Below are 25,282 nucleotides of genomic sequence, written 5' to 3'. Positions count from 1 at the left end.
TGAGGGAAAGTCTGAGTTTCAGAGCATGAATCCGGGAACCATTTTGCAAAATAGGAACGTGCAAGGGTCTTGCAACTTGTGGCTGGAATTGGTAGCAAGGTAGGTTCTGAAATACCTGGATCCAACCAGCAAACTTCATGGTGGTACCCAAGGGGTCTCGACAGAGTGAATAGGAAGGAGCGACGTCCCTCAATGGAGAGTCAAAAACCAGGGGGATGCAGATGTAAAATAACTAGTAGAAATCCACAGGCAGATTGGGGAAACAGTATTAATGCAGAAGAGGTTTGGAACTCTGAGGGGGTGGTGGAGCGGAAAGCCCTTCTCACATTTAAATAGTAATTGAATGTGCACTTGAAGGATCTTGACCTGCAAGGCTACAGACCGCATATAGCGAGTTCTGTTTTAATTTATTTAAATTTAGAGACACAGTACGGTAACAGCCCCCTTCAGTCCACGAACCCATGCTGCCCAATTACACCCAGTTGACCAACAACACCCGGTATGTTTTGAAACTGTGGAACATACCAGGGGTGTAGGTTAATTGGGTGTAAATTGGGCATGTTGTGTTGGGAAGAGTATCAGATTTGGGGGTGGGTTCATGGAGAGACGAGATGAACACAAGCATTACAATCACACAAAACTTTAATTTACATATGGGAGACAAATGGGAGGTACTCGATTACTAATTCACTTAAGGAAGGTTACAGACATCCACCTCGGACCTAGGTTGGAGTCTGACAGTAGTGAACCTACACACGACATGCTTACACACTTGAGTACACATACCACATATGAGGGCTCTTACACCTGGTTCAATGTACCAACGGGGGTGCAGCCTTCTGCAAGTATTGATCTATCGCAATACAACACCTCAGCACACCTTACCCACGACACTTCCAGCAATATCCACAGTAGCGTGTGGCGATGTCAGGGACCACGAGAAAGAGAGAAATTATGTGCTGTGTATTGTTATATATAATGCTAATCTGTGCTTCTAGCCAATAATGACCCTAGGTGATTTAAATTAGCCAGTGGCAAGGTGTGCACTAATGGGTGGCCGGAGTCCAACTTTGATTGACAGATGATGTGACATCTGACTAGGTTTCAGATGGGGAGGACACATTCCAGACAAGCAGGAAGGCCACATTTACTCCACCCACAACAAGGCGGCATGGACTCGTGGATCAAAATGCCCTGTTACTGCACTGTATGTCTAAATTTTGAATGGTGCGAGGAAACCCACACCGACACCAACTCCTTACAGACAGAGTGGGAATTGAACCCCGGGTGGCTGGCACTGTAACAATGTTGCACTAACCATGCCGCCCAGTGGTGGCGATACAAGACAGTAGAAGGTGATTTCGGCCATTTAAACCTGTACCCCCCTCTCCAATTACACCCAAGTTAACCAACAACCTGGTACATTTTGGAGGATGGGAGAAAACCGGAGCATGTATGTGTACATGGAGAGAATGTACAAACTCCTTACAGACAGCGCTGGATTCGAATCCGGGTCACTAGCGTTTGTAATAGCCTCGTGCTAACCACTATAATAACTGCGCTGCCCAAAATGCATAGACACAGTGGGCCAAATAGCTTGTCCCAAAACACACACTGGAAGAATCTTAGGTGCTAAGTAACGTAGTGGAGAGGGAAGAGCAGAGTGACAACATGAGGCAGTTCCCAATGCTAAATATTTGGAGAATTCAATGGAGAAAGGTGATGCAGTATTGCTTAGAAGTGAATGGGTATCAGACGGACATTGATGGGATAAGCTTTTTATTTTTCACACTGTGAATCATGTCAACCAAAATATGTACAAATGTTTCTCATTAAATTTATACAGTGACATTTTCTCCCTTTTTTTTCCCCCCTTTCCCTCCCTCCCCTCTAACACCCCCACCCCCACCCACCAAACCCTTTGGTATTCAACATATACAATACAATAAAACCACAAAACAAAATCTTTACACAAAGGAAAATAAACAAGAAAAATCTGTCGTCTTTTTATTACACACTGAATCTAGTCGTTTTGTCTTCTTATCATTTTCATTTTAGGGGATGGAGGTCGTAGGCAAGCTCTCTCTGATAGGTTCCATGTATGGTTCCCAAATTTGTTCAAACATTGTGACTATTTTTTAAATTATATGTTATTTTTTCCAATGGAATACATTTATTCATTTCCATGTACCATTGCTGCACACTTATGCTCTCTTCCATTTTCCAAGCCGGCACTATACATTTCTTTGCTACCGCCAAGGCCATCACAGTGAATTTTTTTTTGTGCTTTATCCAATTTGAGGCCCAATTCCTTACTTCTTCTTATGTTATCCAAAACAAATATCTCTGGTTTTGTTGCTATGCTATTTTTTGTTATTTCATTTAGTATTTATCTGATTTAGAATAAATTTGGTAGACTCTTCCTTTTAATTTGGTTATGTATTCCATTAATGTTTATAGTCATATAGTTCAACATGGCCATCTTATATCTTGCTATATTTCTTTTCCACCTCTTCGCTACCTCCATCCCCCTTTTCCCCATTTTCATCTCTTATTTTTCTCTTATTACGACAACACATTTAAAACATAAAGTACCCCGTGGTTCCCACACCCACTAATACCTTAACCCCAAAAGTTCCCTCCCTCTCTGAGTTGCCCCTTATCCCTTGCCGGGCAGCCACAACTCCCCTTTTCATTTGGATTGGGATCTTGCTCACAGCGTCAACAGATTTTGTAGTGACAGTTCATCCCTTTGCCCCTCCCCCAGCCCTTCCCAGAAAACACTTTTTTTAAACACATATAACAAAGCTCTCTCTCTTTTTTCTACCCTTACTTCCTTCCTTCCCTTCTCTTTTCCCCTTTAGTTCTTTATATATACATTGTTTTTACATCTTTGTGTATACTTTATTGCCGTTCTTCATTCTTATTACACCTCTTCATCTCTTCTTCTGTCCTGCAAATGTTCTGCGAATTCTGGTGCTTCCTCCGGATCCGAGAACAGTCTGTTTTGTTCCCCGGGTATAAATATTTTAAGCACAGCTAGATGTCTTAACATGAATTTGTAACTTTTTTTTCCTTAAAATCGTGTTCACTGTATTAAACTCCTTCCTCCTCTTTAAAAGTTCAAAACTTTTGTCTGGATAAAAAAATATTTTTTGACCCTTGTATTCCAATAGTTTATTATCTTCTCTAACTTTATTCCTTGCCCATTCCAGTATGTTTTTTCTTGTCATATATCTCAAAAATTTTACCAAGACAGATCTTGGTATTTGATGTGCCTGTGGTTTCGGAGCTAGTGCTCTGTGAGCCCTTTCTATTTCCATTTCTTACTGTATTTCTGTCATTCCCAGGACCTTCGGGGTCCATCGTTTTATAAATTCCTTCATGTCTGTGCTTTCTTCACCCTCCTTCAGGCTCACTATTTTTATGTTGTTTCATCTACTATAACTTTACAACATATCAATTTTCTGAGTTAACAACTCTTGTGTCTCTTTAATTTTTTTGTCACTTTCTTCCAATTTTTCTCTTAAGTCATTTACTTCCATTTCTACAGCCATTTCCCGCTCTTCCACATTCTCTACTCTTTTCCCTATTTCTGTCATTACCAGTTATAACCTTTGTATTTTACCTTCTGTTCTTTTCATTTTCCTTTTAATTGCATTAAATTCTAATGACAACCATTCTTTTAATTACCTCATTTGTTCTTCAAAAAAAACTTTATCTATATTCTGTCCATCAGTTTTACCTTCTATTTCTCTTTGTTCATCAGTTTTACCTTCTATTTCTCTGTGAAGATCTTGGTCTTCTTCTTCCTCTTCTTCTGTGTCTGAACCTGTGTTTGTGTCTTCTTCTCTTCTTTGTGTCTGTGTCTCTTCTGTTTTTCCTGTGGATCTGCTTGCATCTCTTTGTCGGGCCTCTTGTTGCTGCTCCTCCCCTCTTGGGCTACTCCTCTGTTGTGCCTCCTGCCGTTGATCTTCTTGCCGGTCGTCTCTCTCTCATGTTGCTCCTTTCTCTGCTGCCTTTTTCATCTTCCAGCTGAGCGCCCTGGTGTCGGGTGTCCCTCAGCTGTTCGCGCTGTGGCTACCTGCTCCTCTGCTTGGCCCCCCTCCCACCGGTGTCCGCTTTTTCCCTTGTTTCCGTTGGTTGTTTTGATGGAATAAGCTTGAAGATTACAGGATGAGTGGGGCTTGGGAGTGATGGGATTGGCAGTAGCTATTATCGCTTTGATGGGCTGAATTGTCGTAATGATTCCGTAGTTCAAAGGTAAGTCAAAATAAGTGAGATGAAGGCAGTTTGAGTCACACAGGAGTTACCTGCTGGAACCTGACTGCCAAGCAATGCAGTGGGAATTCAGGCCTTGAACATCTTGCACTCAGTGTCTCCTATAATCACTTGTGTTCTTTTCACTGCAAGCAGGTGCTGGGAAATCCAATGGCAAATGCAAGCAATCCCATGACTCCGGGAGGAAACCCCATGGGCTCCGGGATGTCGGGGAGCAATCCGGGCATCAACTCACCTCAGTTTGCCAGTCAACAGCAGCAATTCACAGCAGGCAAAGGAGGTTCCAACCAAGCCTACATGCAGCAGGGCATGTATGGTCGGCCAAACTACCCAGGCAGCGGCAACTTCAGCAGCAGGTAGAGTTGTGGGTCTTGCGTAGGGGAGGGCTTGGGATCGAGCTGCGGCTATTCCGGCACAGATGCTAACTTCCCCAAACTGTGGTGGAGGCCTGAAAGCTTCACAATTAACCCATTGGAGAACCCAAGATAGTGCCTCCCAGCCTCCAAAGGTCCACTGCTTTTGATCTCTCAACCATGCAGGACTTCCCGCATTGCAGAAAGGTTTTTGCATTCCTGGAAAATTCTCCTGCGTGCGATTTTCTGCAACACCCTGACAAAAATTGACCAACTTTATTGTTTCTTTTCACATTTTGTGTCAATGTAGTTCTGTTCATCTTACCATATATATTCATGTAGTAGTTGAGTTTTGAAGACCAATGTTTCAGGTCAAATTCAGCAAGGTGGGGAGGGTCGACTTTTACATACTTTTGACTGTGGAAAGTACCTGCCGGAATTGGGTGGTAGGTAAGTCAGTGCTCGGAGCATCAGGAATTCTGGTGGGTGGGCAGCCAAGGTGTGGGTTTGTGGGTGGGGTGTCTCAGATTTCTGTGCCAAAAAAAAGGACTTTTACACGTGATTGACTATTACATGAGTATATATGGTATGTAAATTCCATATCTACATAGAACACCAAACATTACAGCATAGCACAGGACAGGCACTTTGGCCCTCGATGTTGAGCTGACCTATATATTCCTACCAAAAATATATTAAACCCTCCATACCCTGTAATCCTCTATTTTTCTTCCATCCATGTGCCTGTCTAAGAGTCTTAAATGCCCCTAATGTTTCAGTCTCCACTACCACCCCTGGCAAGATAATTAAGGCACCCACAACTCTCTGGGTAAAAAAATGTTCCCTCTGTCTCCCCTAAACTTCCCTCCCTTCACTTTGTACAGATGTCCTTTGATGTTTGATACTCCCGCCCTGGGAAAAAGATGCTGGCTGTCCACTCTATCTGTGCCTCTAATTATCTAATAGACCTCTATTAAGTCACCTCTCACCCTTCTACACTCCAAGGAGCAAATTCCCAGCTCTGCTAACCTTGCCTCATACTTACTGTCCAATCCAGGCAACATCCTGGATCTCAAATCGTTTGATGGTGGTTTGTGAATGTCATGAGGGTGGATTTTGTTAACTTGACCTGCCATAATGTGGAAGTTCAGGGTTTGTTTCAGCATTTTGATGTCAGTTTTTCCAGCGGCCTTCTCTGTTTAGTCCATCTGGTTATAAAACTTTCTCCAGTTGAGTCGTGGCACTGCCATCTTCTTGATGGATATGACTCTGCTCCTAACCCTTCCCACCAGCACCCTCCAAAGTCCCTCACCTCCACGTGGCAATACGTGTCTCCACCCAGTGGCCTCCATTGGCACTTCATTCCTAGTGTGCATCCATCACTGGCAAGGGTGGCATTTACTGCCAGTTGCTTATGGACCTTGAGAAGGGAAGTGTGTCTGATAGGAAGGGTAAATTCCATTAAAATGAATATCTTCCCAAGGAAACAATACCTATTTCAATCATTATCAATTCCCTTAACAGAGAAATTCTTCAACGAACCAAAGAAAATAATAAGGAAATTCTTATGGAAAGGGGGGGAAACGAGGATAGCGCTAGATAAATTAACAGAATGGTACAAACAAGGAGGCTTACAGCTACCAAACTTTAAGAATTATTATAGAGCAGCATAATTAAGATACCTATCAGATTTTTATCAAACAAGGGAAAAACCAGATTAGAGCTAGAAAAAATAGGGGAGAAGGTCCCAAAACATATACTTTATAAGTGGGATAAAAAACTGGTCCAACATAGAAGTCCACCAATTCTGCACCATCTGCTCAACATTGAAAGAAGATTCACGTAGAAAGGGAGAAAAAAAATTACCAACTACCAAAATTATTATTGATGCAAAATCAACTAATCCCTTTCACAATAGATAACCTTTCCTTTAGAGAATGGGAGAGAAAAGGAATTAAAAGAATAGAAAATTGTTTTTGGGAAATAATTTATTATCTTTTGAACAAATGAAGGACAAATATGGTATAACTCATGGTTCAATGTTTCCATACCACCAACTGAAGGACAAATTGGGAAGCAGTCTGAGATTACCAGAAGGAAGCAGCTTTGAATATGTGATTACAGACACAATGATAATTAAAAGATTTATAACAAACATGTACATCAAGCTGCAAGAGAAAGAGAATGATGAAATAAGCTGTAAACCCAAACAAAAGTGGGAACAAGATCTAAACATAAAGATAAAAAATGAAAAATGGGAAAAGCTATGCTCCAGAACTGTGAGAAATACAATAAACGCGAGGTTACGCATGATACAATATAATTTGTTACACAGGCGATACACCACGCCCCAAAAATTAAATAAATGGGATCCAACATTATCAGATAGATGTTTTCGCTGTAAGAAGGAAACAGGAACAACAGTACATGCAATTTGGGCCTGTGAGAAAGTGGAAAAGTTTTGGGAAGATCTAAATCAGGTATTAAATAAAATCACAAAAAGCAACATACCAAAAAATCCAGAGATCTTTCTTCTAAGTAATATAAGAAGTAAAGAACTAGGCCTCAAATTGGATGAAGCACAAAATAGATTTATTTATTGAGCAGTAGCAAAAAATGTATAATGTCAACCTGAAATCAGAAGAGAGCCTGAGAATACAGCAATGGTACATAGAAATGAATAAATGTATTCCATTGGAAAAAATAACATATAATTTAAAAAATAAAGTCACGGTATTCGAACAAATTTGGGAACCGTACATGGAACTCAACAGAGAGGGCCTACCGCGGACCTCCACTGCCTAAAATGATAGAATGAGAAGAAGACGAAATGAACTGACCCAGTGTGTAAAAGAAGATGACACAATTTTCTTGTTTATTTTCATTGTGTTGACATTGTTTAATGGGTTTATTGTATTGTATATGTTGAACGTTTAGTGGGCAGGGAGGGGGGAAAAGGGGAGAAAATGACACTGTGTATATTCAAGAGGGAAATGTTCGTGTGTATTTTGGTTAATATGGTTCATAGTGTGAAAAATTTAATAAAAATTTTTAAAAAAGAGAAGGGAAGTGTGCCTTTGGGCAGAGGATTCAGTACCTGAACCAGGCAATGACGAAGGAATGGTAGCGAGATTTCATGTCAGGATGAGGGCGCGCGATGTGGGGATAACGGCGTTCCTGAGCACCCACTGACCAGGGCCGTGTGAGCAGTGGAGGTCGCACGGCTGGGAGACATTGTTCCTGGCTGAGCCAGTGCAGGGGTTCTGTCAGATAGCTACCATGTTGTATCTGTTGGAGGGGAACGGCTTATCCAGTAGCAAGGCATTTTAAAGTCTATATGTTGAATTCACTTTCTACTTCAATTTGAACAATTTTGTTAGCGCCTCCTCTAATCAGAGGGCCGTGGTTCATTCCCAGAATCAGGTTTATTGTCATGTACATGTGTCACCAAATTTGTTTTTCAGCAGGCATTGTTCATTACAGGTGCAAAACTGGCTATAAATTGCATTTCCGTTAGTACAAGATTTAAAAAAAGAAACAATTAATGTGAAAAAAAAGTGGGGTAATGTCCAGCAGTTCATTGTCTGTTCAGAGATCTGATAGCGGAGGGGAAGTATCTGCTTTTGTAATGTTGGCTGTTCATCTCCAGTCTCCTCTACCTCTTTCTGATGGTAGCAGAGTGAAGAGGACGAGGTCTGGGTGCTGGGGATCCTTGAGGATAGAGGCTGCTTTCTTGAGACACCCCCTCTTGTAGATGTCCTTGATGGAGTGAAGACTGGTGCCCATGATGGCACTGACTGAGTTTACAACCCTCTGTAGTCTTTTCCTGTCCTGTGAATTAGCACCTCCGTGGTCAGAAGGCTCTCTACACCTACAAGAGCTTTTGGTGGCATACCATGTCTCCTCAGATTCCTAATAAGGGGTTTCAGGCAGAGTCCTATGATGTGGTGACTACACACGGCCACTCTGCATCACAGAATGACTCACTGCGATTGTGGGGGATGCAGAGACAGGGAGACGTAGAATGAAGCGCACAACACCACTATTTGTAGTGGGCTGTGTGGAGCTGCAGGCTTCAAGTGGGCCAGGCCCCTTCCTTGCTCTCTGCCGAACGGTTCAAAGGGACGATGAGTTGATCGGTCGGTATCCATCTTCCGCTCTCTTACAGTTACCCCGGAGGCCCCAATCCTCCAGGCTCCATGGGGATCCCTCCGCACAGCAGACCCCCAGCTGACTTCACGCAGCCCGCAGCTGCAGCGGCAGCAGCGGCGGTGGCGGCGGCTGCAGCCACGGCAACGGCCACAGCCACGGCAACAGTGGCTGCCCTGCAGGAGAAGCAGAACCAGGAGATGAACCAGTACGGACCGGTAAGAAGGGACCTCAGTCTTCCTGGCAACTGCCCACTCCAACGGGACCACTGCCCCACCAGCTGGCTGTCGTATCGGAAGGGCATTCCATTTGTTTTACGTCACGTGTGCTCTCCAGGCAAATCAGCTCATAGTCATCTAGGAGTAGAAAAATAACAAGCACATACAGTAATTAAATAAGCAACAATGTAGGGAGTCATTACCATAAATCAAATAGTGCAGGGTAAAGAGAAAAGTACAGTTAAAGCAAGCGTCACACCCCACTCACACACTCTTCTCCCCCATTTCCATCAGACAGAAGATCGATGAGCTTAAAAACCTCGAAGTTCCATCATAGTTATTTCCTGCTGTTAACAGACACTTGAGTTTAATTCACAGGAACATAAGAAATAGGAGCAGGAGTCGGCCATCCGGGTCGTCAAGCCTGGCTCCGCCATTCAATACGATCGTGGCAGATCTGATCATTGACTCAACTCCACTTACCTGCCTTTTCCCCATATCCCTTAATTCCTTTTATGTAAAAATCTAAATGAACCTTAAATATGTTTAATGAAGTCGCCTAAACTGCTTCCCTGGGCAGAGAATTCCACAGATTCACTAGTCTGGGAAAAACAGTTTTTAATCTACCCTCCTGAATCTTGAGGCTGTGTCCCATAATTCTGGTCTCACCTACCAGTGAAAACAAATTTCCTGCCTCTACCTTATCTATCCCTTTCATAATTTTATGTTTCTCTAAGATCTCCTCTCATTCTTCTGAATTTGAGTGAGTATGATCCCAGACGATTTAGTCTCCCCTCGTAGGTCAACCCCTTCATCTCCAGGATCAACCTGGTGAACCTCCTCTAGACTGCCTCCAAGGCCAGTATATCCTTCCTCAAAGTATGGAGACCAGATCTGCACACAGTTACTCCAGAAGCAGCCTCGCCAGTACCTTGGATAGTTGCAGCATGACCTCCCTGCTCTTGAATTCAATTCCTCTAGTGATGAAGGCCAATATTCCATTTGCCTTCTTAATAACCTGTTGTACCTGTAACCCAACTTTTTTGCGATTCTCATCAGTAAAAAAGATGCCCCTATGCTGTTTCATCAGGTTTGTATCTATATATTTTCAGATTTATTGTCACATACAACCCTGAGATTCTTTTTCCTGTGAACGAGGCAGAATTACCATTTATTGGTTGTGCAAAAAATTATATTCAATGTGCACATGTAAACAAATAAACTGTGCAATATGGAGAGAAAATAATCAATACAGTGCAAAAGTAAGAGTCCTTAAATAAGTCACTTTAATTTTAAAAACATGTAATTTAGACATGCAACACAGGCCATATGGGCTCATGAGTCCATGCTGCCCGATTGACACCCAATTAACCTATTCCAGTACATTTTGAATGGTGGGAGGAAACCAGAGACCCCAGGGAAAACACACGTAGACATGGAGAGAACGCACAAACTTCTTACAGACAGCGTGGGATTCGAACCCCAGTCCCAATCGCTGGTGCTGTAACGGCATTGCACTAACCGCTACCCAACCTTTTCGCCCGATTGATTTTGTAGTTGTATTTCTATCTTGGAGGATGTGACAGTAAACAATGAACATCCAGTAGTCCGGAACATCTGTTGGTCCACCAGCACTGGAGAGGGAGGATGCTTGGTGATCGGAATTTCACAGTACATCATTCTTGTTCTCTGTCTTTTGCAGATGGGTCCGGCACAGGCCTACAACAGCCAGTTCATGAACCAGCAGGGGTCACGGGGCCCATCCTCCATGCAGGGCAGCATGAACCCAGGAGGGATGGGGACGGGGCTGACCCCGTCCAGCATGAGTGGCCCGCCCATGCCCATCAGCCAGACCCGGCCGCCTGGAATAAACACGGTGTTTGCCTCCCATGGCCAGCGTGTCACCCAGCAGGGCTACCCGGGCCCTAGGCCCTCGCAGCAGATGCCCATACAGGGGGTAAAACGACCTTACCCAGGCGAGGTGAGCTGAACTGGGCAGCAGGGTTGCTGGGGGAAGGTGCAGCAGCCTTAGCTCATTGTCCGCTGGTCTTGTCCTGTCCCTCACACCTCCCAGAAACCTGGCTGGTGGTACAACCAAACTACTGGGTAACTCAGCAGGGCACTGGGAAAAATGAGATCAGGTAGTAGTGTGGAACAGACCCTTCGGCCCAACTAGTCTGTCCTGGCCATGATGACATTCTACGCTCAGTTCATTTTCCTGCATCTGGTCCATATCCTTGGAAACCATTCCTGTCCATGTATCTGTCCAAATGTCTTTTTAACATCATAATTGTACCCACTCACACAATTTCCCCTCGCAGCTATCTTCCCGGGGGAAAAAGACTTTCTCCATGCCCCTCGCTAGAACCCTCTACAATCAGGTCAGCCTCCATGGAATAAAGACACAGCCAATCCAACCTTTCCTTGTAAATGAAGCCCTCCAGTCCCGGCAACCTCCTGCCTGATCGCGTGTTGTCCGTGGCTCGGCCTTGAGTACCCTCTGCGCCCATGAGAATCATGGCTGTTGATTACTCCAATTGTGGCTGATCTTTCATCTCATCGCCACTTTTTTCATCATCCCCTAATTCCTCTCACAATATCATTGATATCCAATTATGCAGTTCTCTGGCTTTCAGGAATAAAGAACACCAAAGATAAATAGCCCTCTGATAAAAAGCGAAGCTTCTCATCTTATAAGTGGTCACTCCCTAATCAGGAGACCATCCTGAGATCCTCACACCAGGGGAAACATCCTGGCAGCATCTATCCTGCCAAGTCCCCTCGGTATCTTGTGTGCTTCATTAAAATTCCCGTTCATCTTTATGATCTCCGGAGATCATAGCCCCATGAGCTGCATCATTCCCAACAGCACTGCCCTGATGGAATATGGGAAATTGGATCTGAGGCCAAAACTAGACTTGTCACGATCTCACTAAGTGGTGGAGCAGACTCAAGGAGCCGGTCAGATGATTCCTGCTCATGAGTCAATCTGATGAACTGTCTTCCCTGTCTAAAAGGTGAATAGATCCCTTTTGAGAATACAAGATCACAAGGAGCAGAAGTAGGCCCATCAGCCCATCGAGTCTGCTCTGCCATTCTAATCATGAGCTGATCCATTCTCCCACTCAGCCCCACTCCCTGCCCTTCTCCCCATAACCCTTGATGCCCTGACAAATCAAATACCTGTCAATCTCTGCCTTAAATCCACCCTGCTCTTTTGTGCTATTCCTCTCGAAATGAATGCCAACATTGCGCTCGCCTTCTTAACAACTGACTCAACCTGGAGATCATCCTTTAGGGTATCCTGCACAAGGACTATCAGGTCTCTTCGCACCTCGAAATTTTGAATGCTCTCCCCACCTAAATAATAGTCTGCCCATCTATTTCTTCTACCAAAATGCATGACCGAACACTTTTCAACATTGCATTTCATCCAAGTGAGGTCCCACCTGTGCATTCTGCATTGAAGCCCAACATCACAATTGCCTCCCTATCTTCCTGCCGAAACTGCATTGTGTTTCTTCCTCAAGAACAGTTGGAGTACTCTTGGCCCCACATTCATTCATCTCACCCCACTCGTGTAAAGTCCAGCTTCTCATTTTTCCATGCCAGAGTGGATTTCCCCATTTTATACTCCTCCGCCTTCTTGACTCCCTTGTCACTTAAATCTTTTTCGCGTCTAAATTTTTAAGACAATCAGCATGGTAACAGGTCCTTTTGGCGCATGACCCCCCATGCCACCCAATTAACTACACCCCCGATACATTTTGAAAGGTGGGAGGAAACCACCCCCGCCCCCAGAGCAAACCCATATAAACTCCTTACGGGCAGTGCCAGATTCGAACTCAGGTCCCAATCGCTGGCACTGTAACGGCGTTGCGCTAACCGCCAAGCAAACCATGTTAGGCCTCACTTTGTCTCGGGGAGGTAATAAACAACTTCTCACTGCTCTTGTGTTGCTGCAGCCGAGCTACGGAGCCCAGCAGTATGGACCGAGCAGCCAGTTCCCCAATCAGGCTGGACAGTACCAGGCCGCCAACTCCCAGAGGCCCATTACGTCACCCAGTTACCCAGGACAGAGGATGCCAGGCCAGCAAAGCACAGGCCAATACCCCCCATCTCCTGCGAACATGCCGCAATATTACAAGGTAATCCCCCCCCTCCCCTTCCGTTGCTCTGTGCTTGGTTTATCTCAGTGCTTGAATTGGGTTGGCCATTGACTCTTGTTTCCTTGTTCCTTCCATTCCTATCACCGCAACAGGCAGAGCAGTTTAATGGACAGAACAATAGCTTCGCTGGAAGTGGCTACACCTACAGTCAAAGCAGTCTGAATGGGGTAAGTTCCTCAGGGAGAGAAGGCTCTTCCTCCATATCTTGTTTCTTTTATAATATTTTATTTTTCATTTTTAAGTATACTTGACAATGAACAAATATACAAAACACGAAGCATCAAGGAAACCCCACTTCCCCGCCCTTTCTGTGTAAACCCAATAAAGAAACACCCCATTCCCAGTGCGTCCAGTGAAACACAAAGAGACACTGCTACCACAATGCTATATTCTTTACAGAGGCCTTCTGGCTGGCCAGAAATGTTCACCTTCTTAATGTGGCGTCAGTCAAGTGCCCATATATTCTAGGTAAGGCTGCCAAATTTTCAGGAAGGTGTTATATCCTTTTCTCGGATTATATCTGATCTTTCCAAGAGGAATACAGCTGTTCATCTCCAAAGACCATCTATCAAAGTATAGCAGTGACGTGGAAATCTGACTCCCCTCTCCTCATTGGTCTTTCATATCATGCCTTCTGAATTCAGCTTCAGGTCCAACACCCTGCAGAGCCATCCCACCTCTCGCTAAACAAGATCCATGAGCCCATTACACACGCATCTCCAGCTTTGTAATCACAACCTAGGCACATATTTCTGGGGGTATTTTTAACTGGCCCATATTCAGATCCAGTGTCATTCAGGAACCTGGAACAGGAAGGAGGCAAAAGCATTCACACATTGCAAGCCCATTCTGATTGAGCGATTCTTGCTCGAAGGCTGTGTGGTGGAATGGATTGCCATGTCCCCAGTGGCCATCGGTGACGGTTATTGTCTAGTCAGAGTGAAACAGGAAAGTCTGCAGATCCTGCGATTGTAGTAAAAACACACAGCAAATGCTGGAGGAACTCAGCCAGTATCGTAGCGTCCATAGGAACTAAGATACATATATTACCTACGTTTCAGGCCTGAGCCCTTCTTCAAGGTATAAGCAAAAAAACAGTCCTTCCAAGTGAAGCAACAATTCACTTGTGAATCTGCAGGGGGTCGTTTACTGCATCTGGTGCTCCCGTTGTGGTCTCCTTTACATCGGAGAGACTGGCACAGACTGGGAGATCACTTTGCTGAGCACCTCGGCATGGATCTCCCAGTGGCCACCCATTTCAATTCCCTGTCCCATTTCTGGTCTCATGCACTGCCAGACTGAGACCACCCTCAAATCAGAAAAAACCAGCACCTCATCTTCTGACTGGGTACCCTCCAACTGGATAGCATTAACATCAACTTCTCTGGTTTCCATTAAAACCTTCACCTCCCCATCTTCATCCTCCTATCTCCTTTCTGCTGGTTCTATCTGTCTCTCTCCTCTCTCTCCTTTCACAGAGCCAAAATCAATTCTCACCTTTTCTCTTATCATATCCAATTAACCTCTTTTGTTGGCCCCCCCTGCCATTGTTCCCCATTTCTCTCCCGTCTCTATTCAGGCACCTGCCTGCCTTTTGCCTACACCTTGAAGAAGGTCTCAGGCCCAAAATGTCGGTGATATACCTTTACCTCCAATGGATACTGTAATATTGGCTGAGTTCCTCCAGCTTTTTTATGTTTTTTCTTTCATTGTCAGCCAGACTCCTGGTTCTATTTCTGCACAACCAGTTGGGAAAAGATCAGGCAGCGGAGCCAATTTGAATGGGAGAGGGCATACCTTGCTGCTCTCTTCTAAGCTTCACAACTGCCCTCGCCCACCTTCTACCCTCCACATCTTGATATTTCAACCAAGAACCATGCTTTCTGGACATTGAAGCGCCATCATAAATAATTTATATGTTTATTCTCTTCGTTTTGCACTTTGAGCACATTCTGGTTAGGACCTCCAACAGAATTTCACAGACCATTTTCACACATTGCCCCTAATTTTACACAAAATTTGAAGGACCTAGTTTGGCCTTTGATCTTCCCCATTGGAATTCACGTAGGTTATACCCAATGGGAATTTTGAGGAATTAGAAAATGCTGGCCACAGAAAATTGCACGATTACTTTATTGTCGTGTGCCAATGCATGAAACACATCAACCTCCACCTGCTGGACAGGCTCATAAAGAGACACCACGAACATTGTCCAGGCCCCGTGTAAGTAAAAGAGACGCAAAAGAGAGTCCCTACAGATACACTGAGTGCCCGTGAATTTGCCTCTAGCTCTCCCGCAGCCTCTGCAGCCACAAAGACTCCTAATCGATCCATCACCAGCTCCAGATCCCAACCTCCCACACAATCAGGAAGCCTTCATTCGGGAGACTTTACAGCACTCCCCTTCATCTATCGCCAAGGCTGTCACTTTAAAGCATGGAAATGTCACCTACTCAGATGCACCTTTCTCTCTGCTCTATTTTTCTCTCACATGTTAGCAGGAGAGAAGACTTAACAGCTTTTAATGAATACAAACAAATATAAGGTTTTGCATGTTTGTTTCTGCATCTCAGGTAGATATTTCCATTCTGGATTATATTTCTTTAATATTTCCAACATTACTGTTGGTGATTTTATTTTCCAAGTTAAAAATACAGTAAAATCCCTGAATTCAAGCAACCGGCAAAAAAAATTGTGAAAAATAATTGGGTGGGGAAAAAAAACGAAAGTTTAAAATTAGCTTGCCTTGCTGTTCGCTGTCCATTCATGCCACATGTGGTCTCAAGCAACCGGGATATTGACTTATCCAGCATCTGCCAATCCCTGTAGGTAGCGGATGCCAGGGGTTTTACTGCATTTTGCCTGCTTTTGTTGCACCTGTGTCCTGGCCTGTTTCACTCATTGTCGGTGATCACTTTACGGGAGCTCCACTTGAATATGTGTTTTTACGGATCTCCGGCGATTTCCGTAATGGTTACAGTGATTGTGAAATCCATAGTAAAGATGGGAAAGATAGTGCTTAACGCAGGGATGGCTAAAGTTCGAACGACTCTGTAATCTCAACATTATGTATGTGTTGGAATTCCATTCACAGATCCATGTCACTCAATCAATTTGACTTGGCGTGCGCCAAGGCATTTTTAATGCTCTAGTCCTTTTTGAACCACAGTTTTCCTTTTATCTTTTTCTTCTATCTCGGTGGGTCTCATTGTCCCCAACTCATAATCATCTTTTTTTTTGTTCCGATTGGCATACAAGTCTTCACGTCGCACCCAGCCTGAGCATTTCTGGTTTTCATCCTCTGACGTTGTTACTGCCCAGCAAAAGCTGCACCTCTTGGAGCGTGAACCAAAAGTGCAGCAGCGCCATTCCACCTGATCTGTGGGAACGCCCCCCCGTGACCGTGCGCAGGCCGGCATGCAGGGCATCCCTGACGCTGTATCTTATGACTTTTTCTAAAGTTTATGTCACATACGGAAAGCAATGCTTTTGCTTTAGCTAGGGAATAACAATGTTGGAGCTAGGAGATTTTTGCAGTACAGTAAACCTGCCAATTCTGTTTTTCATTACTAATCAACACAATAATTGGAAACGTCCCATCCTCTTGTGACCGCTGACTGCCTGGGTAGTGTCCTCTATGTCTCTCCGTCACAAATGCTGGGAGTGGAAAAGAAACCAAAGTAAGATAACATTGTTCTTACTGACCCTACTCCACACATTAGACAAAAATAAATTGCTTAAAAAAGAAACACTTTTGTTAATTAAGCAAATTGACATCTGTTCAGTTACATAGCCAAAATTACAACAACCTAGTACTTACTAATATTGCCAGGAGAATGTATTGACGTAGTAATCTTCTAGATGTTGAAATGATACTTTTGAAAAATTGGGAAGGATCTCAGCAGGTTGTTTGAGTGAACAGAGTAGGAAAAATCCAGGATGGACATAAAATAATGTTCTATTCACAACGTATCAGGATGGTGGCTGAACCCATGATAGGATTCCCAATCTCAGGGTTGGGAGTGAGGGGAGAGGTGAATTTCCTGGAAACATCCCTCATTGTTGAAGGCGCGCGAGGGGGAAAAGGTTTCTTGAGGAATTGATATCCCTCTGACTTTCCTGAAAAGCCCCTTCCCCATTCTCACCTCCCCTTCTGAAAGGATGTTTTTGTCACTTTGAGGAGATTTGAAGAGTCAGAAGATTGGTGAGCTTCAGAGACCATGGGAAAGATCTAGTTGGGGTGTAGGATTGTGTAAAGTCTCAAAAGCAGTGAGTAGATAGAACTTGTAAGACAGACTTCCAGAAGCAACAAACTGAAATTCAGTCGACTCGTTCAAAACCTCACTTGTTCAGGGGTATTAGAATGCTTTGCTTGGTACAAAAAGAATTGTTTAAATTTTAAAATATGTGATTAATCTCCTTTTCCCTCCATCCTTCACAATGATGAAATCATTCAGCTGAGACAAAGCCTGAACATATCAGGTGTCAAGAAGTCCCAGAGTCAACACAGAAATAGTTCCAATCAAATATTTAGGGGTCACCAACTGGAGATGGAATTGGTTTGTCTCACTGTCGCCTGTGCAGTGGGATTCGTTTCTTCCTAGTACCTGATAAATGGAATTGGAAGGGGTGCCCTTCGTAAGAGTTGATTGTCCATAGTCGATGGAGGATAGTTGTGAATGAAGGGGGAAGCTCCCAACAGATGGCCCCAAATTCAATAGCTTACTCAATAAAATCAACAATTGAAGAGTTTTTGGAAGCTGAAAAATTTTATCATAGTTTGAGTGGGTTAAAATGTAATAGTTTCTCTGCATGATGTGATAACTGATTAATGTGGAGCCACCATGAATGTGTGTGTTGCATCAGTGAAATATTCCATCCCTCCGTCACTTGTTTTCTGTTTTTCTTTTAGCCTCCGAGATCTGTGGCAAGTTATCCTCATTCTCCTGTACCCGGGAACCCCACTCCACCAATGACTCCAGGAAGCAGTATCCCGCCATACCTGTCTCCTAACCAGGACGTAAAGCCTCAGTTCCCTCCTGACATTAAACCTAACCTGAGCTCTTTGCCGCCACCACCTCCAAGTGAGTTGGACAAGAACGACGATGCAAAGATGTTTGGAAAGCTGAGACAGTGATGCCGTGAAATGTTTTTCCGTCACTCTCCGCGCTGCTTGGTTGGTCTCTGTAGAACCCTCTCCAAGAGTGCCTTATTTTCCAATGCACTGATTGGGTGTGCGTAATGCAGAGAATGACCTTGAACCCATGATCCGATAGACCCAATTTCCCAGCTTACCCTGACAGAAAAAACCCTTGAAAGAACAGTACGAATGGCTATTCCTGACATTTAAATTTGTTCTTTTTTTAAGTTTCCAGCCCTTGGGTGTGTTGCGCCCAATTATCCCCATACACCTTTGGAATGTCACACAAATTCCTTGCTGAGGTTCGAACCAGGGGTCACTGGGGCTGCCATGGTGTTGCGTTGGCCGCTACACTTTCTCTGTAATTTTCACCAAAGTTGCAATGACCCCGAGCAGCTGACATTTTATCCTCAGAACTGTAGTCTGTTCCCTCCCACCTGCCAAGGCAACTCCGTTCCAATGGCACCAGATTTTAAACAATATCAGTTCTCTCTTCAAATGACATGGAGTCACACAGAGTGGCTCTACTTGTCCATACTGGCCAGAATGCTGCAACCACACTGGTCCCACCAGCCCTGCCTTTGGTCCATGACCCTCTAAACCAGTGGTTCTCAACCTTTCTCAGTCTAAGCCCCACCTGGCTTCCAGTGTAACATGCCGTGGCCCACCAGTGGCAATGACTGAGCAACATTTTGGGCAGCACGGTTGGCGTGGCGGTTAGCACAACGTTGTTACAGTGTCAGCAATCAGGACTGGGGTTCAAATCCTGCTCTCGCTGTAAGGAGTTTGTATACTCTCCCCATGTCTGTGTCCGTTTTCCCCGGGGGCTCCAGTTTCCTCCCACCGGTCAAAACGTGCTGGAGGTTAATTGGGTGGCACAGGCTCATGGGCCAAGATGGAATGCTACTGTGTTGTAAGTCTAAAAAAAATTCAAGTCAAAGTCAGCTCTGTAAGAAACACATTTTTATCTAATGTGAAGTATTTTATTTAACTTGTTTAAAGGCCCACAAGGAAACACGCTGTGGCCCACCAGTGGGCCGCAGTCCACTGGTTGAGAACCACTGCTCATGCATTCATCCAAATGTTTCTTAAATGGTACGTGCCTCAGCCACCTCCTTCAGAAGCCTATCCAGCCAACACCACCCACTGTGATTAAAAGTTATCCGCAGGTTCCACTGAAATCCCTCCCTTCCCCCACTTCACCCATCTCCTTTGGTTCTCGATTCTCGCTGCGTACTGGGTTATTTTTGGAGCACATCGTTCCAGCCTGGGTGAGGTCAGTGTCTCTGTGAGGCCGTTCTCTGTGCAGGCTGAGGGGTGATCTTTTGTCGGGAGCTTGACTTGCAAACGATGTGACAATGCGATTTGTACCACAGATACTAAAGGGAAAGTTGACACTTTCTCTTCCTCTTTGGTCTCAGCCAACGATGAGCTGCGGCTGACCTTCCCGGTGAGAGATGGCGTGGTGCTGGAACCTTTTCGGCTGGAGCACAACCTGGCCGTCAGTAACCACGTGTTCCACCTGCGGCAGTCAGTGCACCAGACGCTGATGTGGAGGTGAGAGCGGGAGTGCTGATAGAAAAGTATAAAATTCTGAAAGGCATAGATAAGATAAAGGTTAGTAAGCTGTTTCCATTGGTGGGGGAGACCAGAGCTAGGGGACACAGCCTCAGGGCTCAGGGGAGTAGATTTAGGTTGGAGATGAGGAGGAACTGCTTTTCCCAGAGGGTGGTGAATCTATGGAATTTGCTGCCGATTGAAGCAGTGGAGGCGACCTCAGTAAGTATGTTTAAGACCAGGTTGGATAGATTTTTACATTGTAGAGGAATTAAGGGATATGGGGAAAAGGCAGGTAGGTGGAGGTGAGCCTTTCAACATATCAGCCATGATCTCATTGAACGGCGGAGCAGGGCGACTCCTGCGCCTATTTCATGTTCTAAGAAACACCACGTCCTATCCCGTCTATAGAAGGCAAAGATAAATAACCAATGGTTCGGGCCTGATACCTTAACATTGATTGTACATCTTTGCCTCTTCTGTATGCTGTGGGAGCTCCCAAATTTCTCCTGCTTTTCTGATGTTCCAGGGAGCTGGTCTCTGCAGATCCCATCCATTGAGATGGGTTGTCCCTGAGGAGAGGATTGGCAGCTGACCTCCTCACTAAACAATGACCATCCAGTGACTCTGTTTAACGCAGACATGTATGCCCATAATTGCTGGCAAGGGGAGGATGAAGCAATGTTGTAGTCCTGTGCAGCTCACCGATCATGACATTGACATTTGTCCTCTTAAAATATGGTCAATAAAAGCAATCTGTGGGAACCAGGAGGAAGTTAATGGTTTCAGGAAGGACCCGGAGGGAGAAATGGTGCAGAATGCCATAAAATGAAGGAGTAGAGGAATGTGCATCATGTGCAGGCAGTGAGGTTTTGGGCCTCGTGTTCAGCACAGACATGTGGTTCGAAGGGCCTGTTCCTGTGCTGAACTGTGTTTTATCGGCCACAGACAAATGCTGGACTTTATTGCAGGTAAACAAGAAAATCTGAGGATGCTGAAGTCTAATGCAGTCCCCAAACATGCTGATCACGCGGCATCCACAGGATCTAAGTGACTGCTGAGTTTCTCCAGCACTTTTGTAGACAGCACTGGTCTTTACTGGAAGCATCGCACTGCAGGGGGCGCAGGTTTTAAGTGAAACCCTTGGTGTAAGTCGATATGTCACCTGCAGGGGAGATGCAGCACCCGGGACGGGGAACAGTATTTATTCCAGCCACTTCGCTGGATCTAAGGGAGTTTGAACCTTGGAATTGGAATGCAAGGCTGTGTCTGAAAATGTGCGCCTCAGTTCTGCATTGCAAGTGCTGACCTTCCACCTGCCTTGACGAGGACAAAATGTCTTCTTTTTCAGGTCTGACTTGGAACTTCAGTTCAAGTGTTACCACCACGAAGATCGGCAGATGAACACCAACTGGCCAGCGTCAGTGCAGGTCAGCGTGAATGCCACGCCCCTTACCATTGAACGAGGGGACAACAAGACTTCACACAAACCCCTGCACCTGAAGCACGTCTGCCAACCAGGAAGGAACACCATCCAGATCACAGTTACCGCCTGCTGCTGTGTGAGTGGTTCATTTTCAAATTCCTGGCCCCTTTTTGTTCGCTCCTTCTGCCAAGGGAGAGAAAAAGTCATAGATGATTACAGCACAGTGCAGGCCCATGGGACCACAACATTGTGTTGACCTACATATACAAACTCTCATAACCCTGTTTTTCATCCATCTGCCAATCTAAGTCTCTTAAAATACTCTATTTTCCCTAGCCTCCACCACCAGCCCCAGCACCCTCTCCAGGCACCCATTACTCTTTGTTTAAAAAAAAACAATGTCTCCCCTAAACATCCCTTCACTCTGTTTGAACAGATGTTTGCCTGTCTTGGCATGGGAAAAAGGTGCTGACTGTCCACCTATCTCTCATGATCTTGTAGACTCCATTAGGTCACCTCTCATCCTTTGCTCCAAAAAGAAAAATCCCAGCTCTGCTAAACTTGCCTCATAAGACTCATTTTCCAATCCAGGTGACATCTGGTAAACCTCTTCTGTACCTTCTCCATAGCTTCCACATCCTTCCTGCAATGAGGCGAATAGAACCGAAGGCAATATTTCAAGTTTTGTAGAGCTGCAACATTACCTAACGACTCTTGAATTCAATCGCCTGACTAATGAGGGCCAGTATACTATAAGATTTCTTAAATATCCTATCAACCTTCTCTGTATCCTTGAGATATCTGTGGATTTGCTCCTCAAGGTCCCTCTGTTTTTCTAATGACTTTGGTTTAAAGATGAGACAGAATAAAGTCTCACAATATGGTCACATGCTTGACCTTACATTTACCCAGATTGACTCTATCTGCCTTATTTCCTCCCAACTCTGCATCCTGACTGTATCTTGTTGTAACCTATGACAATCTTCTATACCATCCACAACACTTCTAACTTTCGTGTCATCTGCAAGCTTACCAGGTCGTTTATAAAAATCACAGATAGGGTCACAGAACAGATCCCGCGGAACTCCACTAGTCCCTCAACGAAGTGATACACCAGAGAAACAGGCCCTTCAGCCCATTGATCTGTGCTGACCTTCAACCATATATTTAGATCAATGCAACATTATTCTACTTTACACACATTCCCATCAATTCCCCCTTAGATTCTACCACTGAGCCACACATCAGGGAAATCAGTCTTTGCAACCTGCACGTCTTTGGGGATGTGGGAGGAAGCCAGAGCATCTGGAGGAAACCTGTGCAGTCACAAGGGAGCGTGCAAACTCCACACAGGTCAGCTCTGAGCCTGGGACTCCAATGCTGTGAAGCATTGCCTTCCATGGGGCTGGCCATCTGCTGCCCTCTGCTGTATGGATGCTGCCAGGAGTTCCTCAGTTGTTCAGGACATTGCACACCTTCGTCATGCTGAAATGAAAAAGGCCGGGAGAGTCTTCACGGCCCTGGCTCAATGATGTCCTACCCCATTGCACTGTGCCTTTCATAGCACTCAGGTAAATAAGCCCTTGAGGAAAGTGACATCAAATTAACAATTACTTTGTTTTGAAGCAGTGGTTTTCAAACTTTTTCTTTCCACTCACATTACCATTTTAAATAATTCCTATGCCATAGGAGCTCTGTGATTAGTAAGAGATTGCTTAAAGATGGATGTGAGTGGAAAAAAAGTTTGAAAACCTCGTTTCAATCATCCCTAATTGACTCGTTATGTGAACTTCATAACTCCAAAGGAAATGGGCCAATGACAATTTTTCTCTAGCAAAATATTTCAGTAACAATTGGGTCTAGAGTCGTGATTCTCAACCTTCCCTTCCCACTCACATCCCACCTTAAGGAATCCCTTACTAATCACAGAGTACCTATGTCATATCTCTATCAAATCTCCCCTCATTCATCTACACCCCAGGGAATACCTGTTTAACCTTTCCCTGTAACTTAGTTCCTCAAGTCCTAGCAACATCCTAGTAAATCTTTTCTGCACTCTTCCAATCTTATTGATATCTTTCTGGTAGTTAGGTGATCAAAACTCACACAATATTCCAAATTTAGCCTCATCATATCTTATAAAACTTTACCATAACTTCCCAACTTCTATACTCAAAACTTTGATTTATGAAAGCCAATATTGCCAAAAGCTCTCTTTACAACCCTATCAACCTGTGTCACCACTTTCAGGCAATTTTCCATCTATATTTCCAGATCCTTCCGTTCTTCTATACCCCCCCCCACAGTGCCCTACAGTTTACTGTGTGCATCCTACCTTGGTTTGTCCTTCCAAAACGCAACACCTCACATTTGTCTGCATAAAATTCCATCTGGCATTTTGCAGCCCATTTTTCCCACTGGTCCGCCTTCCTCGCTGTCCGCTGCACGCCCAATCTTTATGTCGTTAGAAATCCGAGGAATAGTCTAGTGCTGCCCAAATAAAACCACATTGCTCTTTTCTTTCAGTCGCACTTGTTCGTACTCCAGTTGGTGCACAGACCATCAGTTCGATCAGTCCTTCAAGGCTTACTGAAGAAGAGGCTTCTCCCTGCTGAACATTGCATCACAAAAAGTAGGTACCTGGGGCTGGTATTTCACACAATCCATATACACATCCATTTGTTTTGAGGGGTTGGGTTGGCTAGCTCAACTGCTCACTAAGCAATCTTTCCCACCATGTGTCGGTGACATTCAGCTTCAACTTGACATGTCAGAAATGGGTCTCAGTCTAATCGTCACCAGTGGGACTGAAGGGAAAATCTGTGTTTCCATCACGGGGAATTCTCTTTATATAATGCCTCAGGACTTTGCTGCTGCTCTCTCTCGAGTAGACTCGTCAGAGGCTAGAAGGGAGATAATGTGTTAGGGGAAAATTGTGTTACCCTACTGCAGTTCTAAAGGGAAATCAAGTCCTTCACTCAACAGGTGCAACGGTATAACTTAGATTCTGTATTTTTTAAAATTTAATTTAGACATATAACACAGTAGCAGACCTTTCTAGCCCATATCCAAAATTCCCCAATTAACCTACAACCCCGTACATTTTGAAGGGTGGAAGGAAGCAGGAGCACCCGGAAGAAACCCACGCAGACATGGGGAGAACCCAGTAACTCCTCACAGAGAGCACCAGGTCCGAACCTGGGTCAGTGGCACTGTCACAGCACCAGCCATCCTGGTTCCACTAACCGCTCTGCTAACCATGCCACAACCTATTTGGGAATCGTTCTGTTTGAGCAGCCTCTCCCACACACACGTGCATCTCATCGCCTCCTCTCATGAAAAGCATGCGTGGCTAGAGAGGAGTGGATGAGGTGCAGCTCATAGAGTTTCATGAGTCACTGATTTCAGGAGGGAGAAACATGCAAAGGTTAAACCAACAGAACAGGTATCTGAGCAGGATGTCCGAAGGGGGAAATTCCTGGCATTTGAATGGACAATGCCAAGGGGGTCGTGTTTCTGCTCTTGGATCCAAGAAGCGCCAAGGATCGAGTCACTTGCCACATCAATTACTTGTGAGACAAAAAAGATCTCTAAACCTGTGTTTCTCAGCCCCTTTTCTCCTTTCTCCGCCCACGAGTCTATGTTGCCCAATTTACACCCCATTCACCTCCTTCCCATGGATCACCTCTAACAAGCCCATGGTCTATCAGTGATACATGGACATAAGCTGAGAAACACAGTTTCACTGTGATCCATTTCATTCCTGATGTTATTGGGTCTCAGTCCTGCCTGTGACATGAGGCTCTAGTCTCCTAGTGAGAGTAAACCAGCCATTCTCAATGGACTGAAATCATAAAATGTTTTTCATGTAGTCAGTAGAAGTCCGGAAGAAACAAACTAAACTTGGCTGCTTCACAGGGAAGAGTACCTATAAATTTTGAGCAGAGCGCTAAGGGGGGCCATATCCAAAAAAAGGACTGCTGTAAACT

The 25,282-nt window shown here is 44.7% G+C and overlaps 1 protein-coding gene across 23 annotated transcripts in view; it reads left to right on the top strand.

The window, feature by feature from the left end:
* The window catches only part of zmiz1a (zinc finger, MIZ-type containing 1a), a 364,054-nt gene that overhangs the window by 319,148 nt on the left and 19,624 nt on the right, over positions 1-25,282 (top strand). For 14 of the 23 annotated variants that reach the window (XM_069885418.1, XM_069885423.1, XM_069885406.1 and 11 more), the window contains 10 exons: positions 4,414-4,637; positions 8,803-9,001; positions 10,704-10,982; positions 12,967-13,149; positions 13,263-13,337; positions 16,800-16,850; positions 18,083-18,254; positions 19,687-19,867; positions 21,219-21,429; positions 23,820-23,925. In XM_069885418.1, the coding sequence (XP_069741519.1) occupies positions 4,414-4,637; positions 8,803-9,001; positions 10,704-10,982; positions 12,967-13,149; positions 13,263-13,337; positions 16,800-16,850; positions 18,083-18,254; positions 19,687-19,867; positions 21,219-21,429; positions 23,820-23,925 (1,681 nt within the window). The remainder of the gene's footprint in view (positions 1-4,413; positions 4,638-8,802; positions 9,002-10,703; positions 10,983-12,966; positions 13,150-13,262; positions 13,338-16,799; positions 16,851-18,082; positions 18,255-19,686; positions 19,868-21,218; positions 21,430-23,819; positions 23,926-25,282) is intronic. The other 9 variants (XM_069885419.1, XM_069885415.1, XM_069885420.1 and 6 more) reach the window with 6 other exon arrangements.

The sequence above is a fragment of the Narcine bancroftii genome, chromosome 6, assembly GCF_036971445.1.
Source record: "Narcine bancroftii isolate sNarBan1 chromosome 6, sNarBan1.hap1, whole genome shotgun sequence".
Taxonomy (NCBI): domain Eukaryota; kingdom Metazoa; phylum Chordata; class Chondrichthyes; order Torpediniformes; family Narcinidae; genus Narcine; species Narcine bancroftii.
Note: the sequence above shows the minus strand (reverse complement) of the source record. Positions and strands in the feature narration are given on the sequence as shown.